The following is a 14,412-nucleotide window of genomic DNA, read 5'->3' as shown; positions in this document are numbered from 1 at the left end:
CCCACCCCAGCTGGGCAGCACTTGCCCCTGTCCCAGCCCTCCTCCTCCCTCCCTGTGGGGGCCTTGATCTATCCCCACCCTCCACTCCCCTTCTCTTCCCCCTCCCCCTACAGCTGAAGGCACCTCTCCACACTGTGGGGCTGGTATCGGAAATCGGACTGGTATTGGCCGACATGCCTCCTTAAAAATCAGCTATCAGTATCGGCTGCAAAAATCTCTATCAGTGCACCCCTTGGTGACATAGCTGTGGTGTCATGGTTTGTGTCTGCTGATGCCACGTTTCTGTAGCACATTACTATGGCGATGTAGCATCTCATGTAGACACATCCATAGACTGCTCTGTGCATGTCCTTTCACAGCCTCTGATGAAGTAAGCTCAGGCTCAAAAAAGCTTGCACATCTCTGATTTAATTAGTCTATAAGGGGCATTTTTACCCAGCATTTTTTTTTTTAAATCCGAAATAATTTCTGTTTGGAAAGCATGCAGTTCAATTGAAACTATTCGCATTGACTACTTCTAGCATTACCTTGCATGTAGGCAAAAAACACAGCTAAGACTTTCACTACAGCAGTAATGAATCATGGAAAGAAATCAGTATGACTAATATGCCACAGGGATTAAAAGTACAGCATCTGTCATTCTTTTTTCCTTAAGTAATTATTAGTTAAAACCAGTATGGGAAAACAGTGGTGTAAGCATCAACAGAAACAATGCTCTTCAGGTACACTCCTTTACTATTACTTCATGCAGAGGGAGAAAACAATCCAAACCAAACATTAATATTTTAAATGGACATATTACATTTTGTTTAAGGATTATTTTAGGAAAAAAGAAAGTGTGATCATTTCTCAGTTATTAAAAAGAAATATAACTTATAACTTTAATAACTACCAAAATATATTTTACTTGTTAGTAATTCAGAATATGATCTGCACAATTAGTGATGGTACAAAGTTTCAGTGTTTGAATACTTGGCCATTTCTGACTAAGCCTAGAAGTGGTTAAACTGGTTTTCCTCCCCTAAGCAGCATGCGTGCTTCTTAATCAGCACCAACTGTAATACACAGTCTATACATGTAATTAACACAACTTCATATACTCTGGCTCAAACTGAGCCACAGTAAACTAATCCCAATATCACTGTCTACATGTGCGTTTAAGGGCAGCAATTTACTACACTGCTGGATATCACCTGTATCTGACAGCACTATCCAGCAGAGCAGTAAATTAGTTTACTACATCCTAATTACAATGCACATACAGACTGTGATGCTTTACTGTGCAGCAAATTACTCTGCTGCGCAGTAAAGTGTCTTGTGTAGACAAGCCCAGTGGGTGCATCTACATGTTCATTAATGTGCAGTGGTTACTGCGCATTAAATTTAGTACTTGTATAATCAAATACTAAATGCACAGTAACCAGAGTTACCATGCAGTAGCACCAGCACACACCATTTTAGTGACACTACTACGCAGTAGCCTAATAATACAGCACAGTAGCATATTAGCACTGTTTATGCTATTGTGCTACTGTGCCATATTATTAGGCTACTGCACAGTTAGCATCTCATGTAGACACGCCCAGTGTTTATTACAATAACAACTGATACCAAGATCCCTGATGAGGTGTCACTACCTGTGGTGAATTCACCACCCTCACAACTACATAAAGCATCTTGGTTTCCATTAGAGATGTCTCCTGTGTAAACACTGGTCCTAATCCTGCTTAATTCAGCAGCTCTGATGAAAATGACATTCTGTCCTGAGGTAGTATTACAGTAAAATATGCCCAAGTGTTTGGATAATGGTGTGCCTGAATTAGAAATAACTGTACAATACCTTTATAACTTCATTTGGTTCACTTCCTTCTTCCACAACGATTAACTGAGACCTTCCATTCCTTTCATTGTCCCGAATGCCAACAGCCACTTGATTAGCTTTCAGGCGCTCATACTTATTGCATGCTGAACCACACCACTGGAAAATTTTCTAGGAAAAAAAATGAATACAGATGTTTCAGCCACTCAAATCAACACTGGACAGACTCAATAGTTTGAACGTGTTTTTAACCCAATGCACACATTTCAAATCAGGCACATTTCAAATCAGGATAGCATCTTTGATTTCAATTAAGTTACATCAATTTACAACAGTTGAGAATTGTTTCCAAGAGTATTTCTATGTTACTTGGAACAGCAATGTAACTGTAACATCTAAGGTATTTATATAGCAATTCACACATTAGGAGATGGCTGAACTTCAGAGTTTGTGTTTGGTTGTGATCTTTGGGTATCTGACACTTATCTAAACAATATGGCCCTCTTAAGTTTATTCTTGGGAGATTCTTGTCTGGCTCTGTCATGACATTTCTGGCACTTTGTTTTACAATTAGGAATTGTCACAACCCAAAGGTATGATTTTTGTTTGTGTGTGCGCTTTGGCACCACTGCATTATTTTCCCGCCAATTTGTAGCTTTCTTTGCAGTGTGCATTTCTTCTTTGCAGCACAGAAATGCACTTTGCAAAGAGTTCCCGCCATTTGTATTGTAATTCGAGCCCCATTATTGGCTTGCGTTAAATTATTCACATGTGGCGGCTAGTGATTGGCTTGCTAGTCGTATAAAAAGCTTGAGTGGTTTCCGCCCAAGTTGGAGGACTCCACGAACACCAGGAGGAGGAGACTTCACGCTGTGTGAAGATCTCTAAGCGCTGAGGAGCCTATCAGACCCAGTGCATTTCAAGGAGGCAACAGGGGTCTGATCAGCCTCTAGCCTCTCCTCGTCGCCGTTCGCAATCCTCGACGTATCCCTCTCCCTGCGCGCAAAAGGACCCACGGAGCTTCGACAACTCCATGTGAGTGACAGAGTTTTTGTCCGAGTCCTCAAACTGGGGATTTAAGCGGAGCTGTGCCTGGGAAACTGTCCAGCCTACACCGCGACCATCTTCGGTGTAAGTAAACAATCTTGAATCAACCATTACGCGTCTGTGACTAATTCTAGCGTGTCGCCTGTTTTCTCCGACCCAGAGTGCCCGGGCTGCTGGCCACAGCCCGCGCGGAGCACAAAAAGGGCCCGGATCGCACCCGGCCTGCACAGGAATGTGTTAAAATTAGAGCCTCTCTTATACGACTTTGACATAGTTCTAGTTCTGATCCCAGCCAGAAAGCAAAACAAAAACAACATCACTCAAACATTTTAGAACGTTTAGAAAGGTTCTTCCCATATACTCAGGTATGAAGAAAGGTCCTTCAAATTATTTAACCAATTCATAATTTAGGGACTTTTCATTCTAGAAAGTCGTATCAATGTATATCCATTCTTGTGCTGACACATTTTTAAAACTAGGACCACAGAAAGTGAACACCAATTGAGCACTGCTATATATTCACTCATAAAAAATGTTTTCTTAACTGGAGGATTTTCTCAATATGAACCTGATCCAAAACCTATGAAAGCTCACTAACTAAGGCTCAGGCTTTGGGCAAGCTCTTCCACAGATACTGTTATCACCAGGAATCTTTCAAATGACAGCCTCACAATAAAGTTTGTTTAGAACAGGTAAAATGTTTGGCAAATCTAATCATCAGACTTGAATGCAGATTGTGTTTCAGAGAAAGAATAGATTTCAGTCCTTGCAGATCTTAATGGAAAACTTGGCAGAGCAGGACATGATTAATAGATTCATAGATTGTAAGGGGCTGGAAGGGAATTCGCAAGATCATCGGATCCAGCCCTCCCAGCACTAGGCAGGAAAGACAGCTGGGGTTAGGTGACCCCAGCAAGGTGATCGTCCAGTCTCCTCTTGAAGATTTCCACGGTAGGTGATTGCACCACCTCTGGGGATAGTTTATTCCACAGTCTAGACACCCTAACTGCTTTTCCTAGAGTTAATCCTGAAGTGGACTTCCAGGAGTTTGTGGCCATTACTCCTGGTTTTTCCCCAGGGTGCCCTGGTTAACAGTTGTTCACTGAGCTCTCGATGTATTCCCCTGATGTAGCAGTAAATTGCTACCCAGTCCCCTCTCAGCCTTCTCTTTTCCAGATGGAAGAGGCCCAAGTCCCCCAGTCTCTCCTTGTATGGTCTGCCTTGCAAGTCTCTGATCATATGGGTGGCTCTTCTCTGGACTCAAGTTTTTCCATGTCCTTGTTGAAGTGCAGCACCCAGAACTGGACACACTACTCCAGTTATGGTCTCACCAATGCTGAGTAGAGCAGAAGAATCACTTCCTTGGTTTTGCTTGAGATGCATCGGTTGATGCATGCCAGAGTATTGTTTGCCCTGCTGGCCACAGCATCGCACCGATGGCTCATGTTCATGCAATGGTCAATTATTACTCCTAGGTCCCTTTCAGTCATGGTGCTAGTCAAATTGGCACCACCAAGCCTATAGGTATGGTGGGGATTGTTTCCCCCCAGATGGAGCACTTTACACTTCTCATTGTTTAACTTCATCTGGTTCCATTTCGCTCAACTTTCCAGCCTGTCCAGGTCTGCCTAAATCTGCAGCCTATCTTCAGACGTGATCACACTCCCCCCCCATAACTTGGTGTCATCCATGAACTTGGCCGGTATGCTCTTCACCCCCACATCCAAATCATTGATAAAGATGTTAAAAAGCACTGGACAGCAAGCAGTTGTAGTAGTTGATGGAGCAGTTCTGGAAACATGGTTAAAAAAGTCAGCTATGATTTCTTGATATTATATGTACTCCCATATGCCTTCCCTACCCTCATCCCTCCCAAATGCATGTCTTAACTGGGGAAGATGATTTTTTTTTTGCTGGAATAGAAGCATGGAGAGGCAGTGCTGCAAAATGGCCGACAGCTTCTATCTTAAGAAGCAAACAGGAAAGCTAAAATCCAGTGGAAACCCCTTTCACAAATGGTCTCTGTGGGGCTGCGGAGCTACATGGGGCTGCAGAGCTGCTCAGAGCACAGCCCTGGCTCTCCTCTGCCTCCCACTATCAGGCTGCTTTGAAACTCAAAACATTTAGAAACTTTCAAAATGTTTTGAGTGCCCTCATTTCATTTTGAAGCTGTTTCAATGCTTTTTGTTTTGTTTCAATTTCACTGTTTTGAGCTTGAACAGCTTTGAAACGAAACATTTGGCGAAATTTCGCACAGCCCTACTGTTTTTCTGCGAAGGTACAGACAATTTACCACTATCCAAAGTGCTGGAGGTAGCTAAGTCTTTATATCACTTTTTAAACGTTTCCTTGTTGATTGCCACTAAAACCTGGATCCAGGGCAAAAACAGCATTCATTTGAGTGTTGTTTTCGTAAAATTGACCTATGAAATACAGCTTCTTTGAGAAAAGTTTAAGTAATTCCTTTTAAACAGCATAAGCTGTGGCTGGTGCAGAATGTGACAGCTGACCTTCTGACACGGATGGATTACCATAAATACTTAACTCCAGTCTACGGTGGGAAGGCAGGCCTACTTGCAGAAAACTATATCTGGTGCCCCTCAGCTTCAGTGGGCACATCTACATGAGACGTTTACAGCAAAGTTGACTAATTAGCTCCACAGTAAAATGTCAGCATGACACATGTGATGCTATTAGGTTGGAGTAACTGCCAAATATAAGTACTATCCCGCAGTGGAGTAATTTACTCTGCCACAGAGAGATGTAGACAGAGACTGGGCTGGCTGGGGCATGAGGGTGCTACAGTGTGGCAGTTGCCTGCTGGCTAGCTCCACACTGGAGCACCGTCCTGTCCTAGCCAGCCCCCCTGCAGCATGTTGAGGCAGGGGGTGAACAGCTCCAGGCTGGCATAAAATATAAAGTTACATTTTCTTTTATTCATACGGCTCTGACACAGGGCATGGTACAGTTCTGGGCTTAACTAAAGAAAACTATTTTTAGTTTTATATTTCTAGTCTTATTCTGAACTGGCAGACTGACAAGAACAAACATCCATTAAAGGGAAAATAACCTTCAAATGTTCGCTCCTCTCAAAATAGGAGCTTCATTCATCAGTAGTTTCTGTACCAAACCCTGTTTATTTTTCAGAAGTCCCTTTTTGAATTTTTTTTTAAAAAGGCAGCTGAGCAAAGTAGAGGAAACAGTACTTTACAGAGCTGTGTTTTGTTACAGACCTGGTATCCATCTCTATTATATATAATTTTCAATGCAACCTTGGGGTAAATAATTATCTCTTTACACACGCTGAGTCTCAATTGTACGGGAGTTTGTGTGGGAGTAACAGATCAACAATGAGACTGGGGAGATTATAATCTGATGCTATATTCTAAAGGACAAGAAAGTGGAATAGGCCACAGCTGATGAAAGCATGAAGTTCAACAATATTGTCCAGTATGACATACGCTGCTCTAACCTACCAAGGAGTTCAGAATAGCAGTCATATCAACCCACAACATAAAAAACTGTATATCTGGCTACCAAAAGGTTATAATTGGCTTTAAATATATGTTTTTAATGTTAAGTGTCAGATTCTTTATTGGCCTTCTGGGTTTTGACTCAAAGGTATATGTTATTCATATTTTCCAGCTTTGCTCTAAAACCGCATAGACTAGGACTCTTAAATGAAAAAAGAGATTTGTGTCTAACCATGTCTACAGAACCTGGATGTTTAGGGGGAAAAAAAATGCTACAACTCAATAAAATTGTGAACGATAGCAATAATTAATTCACTCAGAAGGTGTGCAGAAAGTGCCCTTTCCAGAAACAAAGAGCAAACAGTGGTCTCACTCTCATGTTCTGATGTCAGCAGTGACTAAACTAGACAACTGATGGTGTGTCTACACAAAATGTTTACTGCAGAGTAGACCCAAGATGTTTAATTAGCTCCACAGTAAAGTCTCCACATCTGCACATGTGGCCCTATTAGGCCATAGTAAACTCCACTGCAGGTTAGTACTTGTAAATACAAGTACTTTTCTGTGGCAGAGTTTTTTTTTACTGTGCAGCAACACGCATGTAGACGCTAACCCAGCTGGCTGGGGCATGAGGGTGCTTCAGCACAGGGGCTGCCTGCTGACTAGTCCTGCACCCTCGTGCCCCAGCCAGCCCTTCCACATCACGTTAAGGCAGAGCAAAGGAGCCCCGGGCTGGCAGGCTGACCCTCTGGCTCCCCTGCCAGCTGGTGCTGCTCTGACCTGGCACAACATGCTGCAGTCCCGACTGTAGGCACACATGTAAATGCGGTGCCCGGAAGCAATAAACTTCAGTGCAACATGTGCCAGAGTTTATTCCTGCACATTAACAGCGCATGTAAATGCACCCTGAGCGTATCTGAACTGGCACAGACTGGTGGACCTCTTTTGGGGCTGCAGCATAAGCCAGCCAAGAAATTGGTCCTCATTATTAGTGCTTTCTAGAGCTCTGAGAAGTGGTCCTGTCATGCCGTTTCTATGTAGTAAGACAGCATCTACCATCTCAAGATTTCTCCTCTCCCACCTAGCCCTCTAGCAAATGGAACAATAGTGTTTGGTGTATTGGTTACAGCATGGCACTAGGAGTCACCAGTCCTCAGACTGCCCTGGATTTCCTGAGACCCTGGGCAAGTCACACAGTTTCTATTTGAAAGAAGCAGAAACAGAAGAAGTTTCTATTTGAAATATTTGCCTACAATACAAAAGTAAACAGAGAATGGACTGCTTGTTTACATGTCTCTTTGAGATCTTAAAAGGAAAATATCAAGGTATTTTTTATCCAACAGACAAGGACAACACATCCCTGCATATCCAGTTCTGGCCCTGAACTGGATGGGAAGCTACTAAAAAAAACCAGCAGGCAAAAAACAAAACAAAAATTAACTTGCTCATTTTGCGGGTGGTTTGGTATAAAAACAGTTCTTATTCTCTGTCTCCACACACAGTAGTAGCCTTTGTATTCAGCTGGCTCCCTGTCCAAATTGAAAGCAAATGAAAACATATTACCTGCCCAGGCTCTATAAGCCTTATTCGGGGCTAAAAAACCACACAGACTGCAAAAGCCAAAAACACATGCCACACCATTTTTCATGACTAACAGCATTCATGGAAAGGGGAATCTTTGTCACTGGTGTAAAAAAAGTTGTATATCACAGTGTGTTTCTTCAAGTTCCCAGCAGCTCTCTCACTCCTACTTTACTCTTGATAATGCTGACTGGCTTCTAGTCAGTACAATAAGCACCTTTCCTTTCTAGGCACTTTCAGTAGATATTAGAACCTACTGAGTATATTACAAGTTTGGACAGCTGCAGCAGGCCTAGTGGCAAAAATAGATTCATATTGTAAAGAAACAAGCTAAGCTGTACTTACAAGGAAAGACTTTCATTGGAGGACCCAAAGTCTTTACATTCCAATGCATGCTGTGAAGAATTATATCCACACTGTATGGCATGAGTATCCTCAGTGTATGGCATGCAGCTGATTGGGGAGGAGACAGGCAGAACAGCAACAGACAGGGCAGGAAGCAAAAGCAGAGAAACAGATTGGGTACAGGAAAGGGATCAGGGAGGGTATGGGGCTAATCTGTGGCATGCCTGCCAATAAGGCTAGCCCCCACTGCCCCAAAGGATTTTAAAAAAATGTTCCTTTTATTAAATGAGCCCAAGTAAGTACAGTGGGAAGCTGGCTGGGAGGTTTGAATACACTGAATAAAGTTCAGCAGTTGCCTTTCCCTGTATATACTATCCATTTGTTGCTATTAATTGCCATGTCTAATTCCATGAATCACATGCATGGCAAGTCAGAACTGAAGCATTCAGAACACAGAAACAGGAAGCAAAATATTGTCGTCATGGTCCTTCCCCTCAAACAGGTACAAGTACTTGAAACAAAATAAACCAAAACCTTAGATCCAGAAAGTCCCAGATTTTGGGGAAGTCTGGAACCAGATCTGAACTTTGCTTCCCTAAACACACATGCATGCACACACACAAAAATGCTGTTCATTCATTTACTAACAGAGAAAAAACTTAAATTCTGTTTTCTTTTATACCAGGGAAATTCTTCAAAGCCTAGACACAGGAGTAGAGGTGGATGTCATTTTCTTGGATTTTAGCAAGGCCTTCAATATGATATCTCATCCCATTCTCATAAATAAATTAAGAGGCTGTGATATAGATGTTTACAGGGTTCGGTGGGTGGCAAATTGACTTAGCAGTTGCACCTAGGGAGTGGCAGTAGATGGGTCAGTATCGACGTGGAAGAATGTGGGTAGTGGGGTCCCACAGGGTTTGGTCCTTGGACCTGTACTCTTCAATATCTTCATCAGTGATTTGGATGTGGGTGTGAAGTCTGTCCAAGTTTGCAGACGATACTAAATTGTGGGGTGAAGTGCGTGCTCTGGAGGGTAGAGAATGATTGCAGGCAGACCTGGACAGGTTAGAAAAATGGGCAGTACACAATAGGATGCAGTACAACAAGGACAAGTGCAGAGTGCGTCACCTAGGGCACAAAAATATGCAGCATGCCTACTGGCTAGGAAGTGACACTCTCAGCAGCACAGAAGCAGAAAGGGATCTCATAGTGGACTCCAAGATGAACATGAGTTGTCAGTGTGACGAAATCGCCAGCAAAGCTAACCACACTTTATCATGCATCAGCTGATGCATGACAAATAGAACCAAGGAGGTGATACTTCCCCTCTATGCGACATTGGTCAGACTGCAGTTGAAGTATTGCGTCCAGTTTTGGGCACTGTACTTCAAGAAGGATGTTGAGAGACTCGACGGAGACCAGAAGAGAGCCACTCATATGGTCAGGGGCTTATAGAACAAGTCCTATAAGGAGAGACTGAGGGATCTGGACCTCTTTAGCCTCCTCATATGATGGCTGAGAGGTGATCTCATGGCCTACAAATTCATTAGTGGAACACAGTAGTGATTTGTTGATTCAGATCACAGTCCCAATTTAATTCAGCAAAATCTGAAAGTGAAGATTCGATGCTGATTCAGAGAACCATAGACACAGCTTTAAATGTTTTTTCTACATACCTTGAGGTACCAAGTATGGTTCATGAACGCTATACAGTGGGGCAGATGGAGCTCCCAAAGGAGGAAGGGGGGGGCGGGGGGGCGCGGATGGACCGGAACTACTTCCGGTCCACTTCCAGGCCCGCTGCCGAGTGTGCTGGGGATTTGCCTGCACTGCTCTGGGAAGTTCCATCCACCCTACCATCTCAGCATTCATGAGCCGCCTGGTACCTTGAGATATGTAGAAAAAACATATAAAACTGTGTCTATGTCCAAATCGTCGAACCTCTCCGAAATGATTTGGAGGGTTCTGATTCAATTCTGAGAAATTAAAGGGTCTCCTGATTTGATTCAGATTTGGCTGCCGAATCAGGCTGAATCGAATCAGTGACCAAAACTTCATACAGGCCATTTAACAGCATCTGATAAAACGAGAGCTTCCTCGTGAAAGCTTAAACATCTCTGATTCAGTTAGTCTATACAGAGAGAAGACAGTCTATAGTTCTCACATTTGTTAGCAGGTCAAGGTAAATCCTAGCATTAATTTGCCCAGTTCTGTAACTCGACTGTCTATCTCAGAGGTACTCAACCCCCAGCCTGTGGGCCAGGTCAGGTGACACCACTCCCCTGCTGCCAAACTTCTGGGCCCATAGGGAGCCCTAAATGCTAGATCAGGCAGGAATGGTGCTAGGCCCCAGGGCCCAATCCCAGCACACAGGGCTGGGCAAGGGGATGGCACCAGGCTGGCACACAGACCAGCCCTATGCCATTCATCTGGCCCGTGAAGCCAAACGCTTGAGCACCACTAGTCTAACCCAAATGAAAACACAATCTGCTTTCAGTAAGGTGAGACATGAAGTTACTTACCTCAGATTAGTTAACACCCATCAAGAATATTATACTGTATACAAATAAAGATGTGCCCTTTTAGTGTGTCTTCTCTCCATTATTGCTTTCCTTCCTCCTAAATACTTCCCATTTCTGTAATTGGAGCAGGCCTCTCAGTCTGCATTTGAAACCCCTGGATTGATTTTCCCCTTCTTCTCCCTACTCCTAATGTTTCCTACTTTGTTGAATTTAATCAATAAACTAAAAATCTACACTGAAAAAAAAAATTACCAGTTATCCATTTTGTTGGTAAACTGCTGTGAAGGCAGATTGTTTGAGCATGAAACAAGTTAAAGAAAAGCCCCTCCCCCCACCCCCCAAAAAATACCCCAAATTGTAGGCTCAGAGCATAGAGGGCAAGGCAGAACCTAGAAAGGAAATCTGGAGCGAAGTCATGCCTCTCCCTCCCACGCCCCTTTCCTTCCCCAGCTAAATTGTTAAATCTGCCTCTCAAACTTGTTGAAACCATCATGCTGTGTGTGAGACTTTGAAGCATACAAACAGTTCAATCAATCAAACTGATGTCTGAGACTACTATGGGCCTCTCTCAATTATAAGGATGCCATTGTCTCTGTAACCCATTTACGATTCTCCCATCTGACCCAGATAGAAATAAAAAACAGCTGAGAGAGAGAGAAAAAAAATATTTCCACTGGCTTGACACGAACATCCATCTACAGCATTTCCATTTCTTCGTATGACATATTACCTAACCATTGTATTAGTACATTTGGGGAACTTACAGCACTATTTTGGACTCTCAGCAAAGGATATAAATACCCAGAGTACATGAGCTCAGAGAGAAGCACAAGGAATGATACACTCTGGGATTTCTTATTCCACAGACAGCTTTAGGAAGAAAGGGCATGTAAGTAGATATTTAAGCACTGTCAGGCATCTATTTAGGCACAGTTGCATCTATTATAGTGTTACAGATACCTCACCTTTATTGGGAGTCTGCAAATGCCAGGGTTTTTCTTGGAATCAGGCAATTTAAAAATAATATGCATGTAGCTCTTATAGCTAAAAACACCACAAAGACTCTTGAAAACTGCAGCATAAATAAAAATCAAATTCAAAGTTTATCTTTCTTCATCTCTGAAGGCCTAATGTGGTTTTTGGAATTCTCCAAGTCAGCAATACTGACACTAAATATTCACACAAGAACCACTGTAGATCACTGGGAAGGACAGAGCACTATTAACTGTCACACCAAGCAACGTGAACTATACCGCATGTAGATATAAACCATGGGCCATATACTATTACACCTCTTAGCTACAGAAGTGCAATTCCATTCTACTCTGAGTCCCTGGAAAAACAGGTAATAAAAAGGGTGAGGAAGTCCTTGTCTTCCTTCCTGCTTTTTATGACCCATCTTAAGAGTAAGATTACACTGTGTACTATGGAAGTGGATACATTAATAGATTTTCAGGAACGTGAACAGAATGGAACAGGTTTTGTTATAGATGCCTAAATCCACTTTGATGCTTAATAGGTGGAATAGATTCTGGCCCTGTGTCTCTAAACTGCTAAATTGTTATGGAATCAGTTGAACTGAATCGCAAGTACTATTTCAGTTTACTCTTAGTTAACAACTATCACAGCTATACATAAAATTTTAATTCAAGAGTTGTCTCAAATTATAAAAGTAGTTAGTTGCAAGAGAAAAAGGGGACATTGAAGGACAATGAAGGAAGGACATTAGGAGATAGAGATACATAATATTTTTCCTACACTACTGGTAGCATGGCAGAGGGAACAGGATTAGAGAAGATAATATAATACATTCATGATGGTGAATCCCCTTAAACTGAAAATCTAGATTTACAGCTGTCTGATCTGGTTTATTGCCAAAAAAGTGGTTAAATACAAGCAACTAATATACCAAGGGGAACAGAACAAAAACCCACCCAGAAAAAGGAAAGGAGATTGCAGAAGGAGACAGTGGGATAGTGAATCATAGCTATTGGTAAGGCATCTAAAGTAGGTATCTGTGCTCTTCATCTTATTAATATCATGTAGAAGAAATAAAAAAAAGAAAACATTGTATCTATAGGAGGAAGGAAAGCAGCCACTGAGGTCAAAACAAAGAAGAAAAGAGGAATTTTTGTGAAAAAAGAGGAAGTCTTCCAATTATTTTGCAGATGGACACTCTCTAATGCAGTTTAGAAGAGATGGCCATTTCAGTAACTAAATATTACTGGCATCATGTTAGGGGTATGAGCACAAGTAGAGGAGAAACTCTATAGTCATATGATTTTTACTCCAGATAACCTCATGGTGCTTAGGTCAGGTCCTGGAGGACTGGAAAATGTGGTCCCTATTTTCAAGAAGGGGAGGAAGGAGGATCCGAGTAATTACAGGTCAGTCAGTCTCACCTACATCCTTGGAAAAGTCTTTGAAAAGATTTTGAAAGATCATATCTGTGGGAGCCCAGAGGGAAAAATAATGCAGCAGGCAAACCAGCATGGATTCGTAGCAGGTAGATCATGCCTGACCAATCTGGTTTCGTTTTATGACAGGGTCACAAAATGCTTAGATGCAGGAGTAGAGGTGGATGTTGTTTTCTTGGATTTTAGCAAGGCCTTCAATACGATATCTCATCCCATTCTCATAAATAAATTAAAAGGCTGCGATATAGATGTTTACAAGGTTCGGTGGGTGGCAAATTGGCTTAGCGGTTGCACCTACAGAGTGGTAGTAGACGGGTCAGTATTGACCTGGAAGGATGTAGGTAGTGGGGTCCCACAGGGTTTGGTCCTTGGACCTGTACTCTTCAATATCTTCATCAGTGATTTGGATGTGGTTGTGAAGTCTGTCCAAGTTTGCAGACGATACTAAATTGTGGGGTGAAGTGCGTGCGCTGGAGGGTAGAGAACGATTGCAGGCAGACCTAGACAGGTTAGAAAACTGGGCAGTACACAACAGGATGCAGTACAACAAGGACAAGTGCAGAGCGCATCACCTAGGGTGCAAAAATATGCAGCACACCTACTGGCTGGGAAGTGATACTCTCAGCAGCACAGAAGTGGAAAGGGATCTTGGAGTCATAGTGGACTCCAAGATGAACATGAGTCATCAGTGTGACAAAATTGTCAGCAAAGCTAACCACACTTTATCATGCATCAGCTGATGCAGGACACGTAGAACCAAGGAGGTGATACTTCCCCTCTACGTGGCATTGGTCAGACTACAGTTGAAGTACTGCATCCAGTTTTGAGCACTGTACTTCAAGAAGGAGGTTGATAGACTTGAGAGGGTCCAGAGGAGAGACACTCATACGGTCAGGGGCTTACAGGACAAGCCCTATGAGGAAAGACTGAGGGACCTGGATCTCTTCAGCCTCCACAAGAGAATGCTGAGAGGTGATCTTGTGGTCGCCTACGAATTCATCAGGGAGACGCAGCAAGGGATCAGAGATGCTCTGTTCACCAGGGCACCTCTTGAGGTAACAAGGAACAATGGTCACAAACTGACAGAGAGTAGATTTAGGCTAGATATCAGGAAAAACTTCTTCATGGTAAGGGTGGCCAAAATTTGGAATGGGCTTCCAAGGGAAGTGGTGCTCTCCCCTACCTTGGGAGTCTTTAAGAGAAAG

At 42.7% G+C, this 14,412-nt stretch overlaps 1 protein-coding gene across 2 annotated transcripts in view; it reads right to left on the bottom strand.

Moving 5' to 3' along the window:
• The window catches only part of SCIN (scinderin), a 91,639-nt gene that overhangs the window by 57,916 nt on the left and 19,311 nt on the right, over positions 1-14,412 (bottom strand). For both annotated transcript variants that reach the window (XM_006027777.2, XM_025209085.1), the window contains one exon: positions 1,841-1,990. In XM_006027777.2, coding sequence (XP_006027839.1) covers positions 1,841-1,990 — 150 coding nt within the window. The remainder of the gene's footprint in view (positions 1-1,840; positions 1,991-14,412) is intronic.

This window comes from Alligator sinensis, unplaced genomic scaffold (assembly GCF_000455745.1).
Source record: "Alligator sinensis unplaced genomic scaffold, ASM45574v1 scaffold45_1, whole genome shotgun sequence".
Taxonomy (NCBI): domain Eukaryota; kingdom Metazoa; phylum Chordata; order Crocodylia; family Alligatoridae; genus Alligator; species Alligator sinensis.
This window is presented reverse-complemented; position numbering and strand designations above follow the sequence as displayed.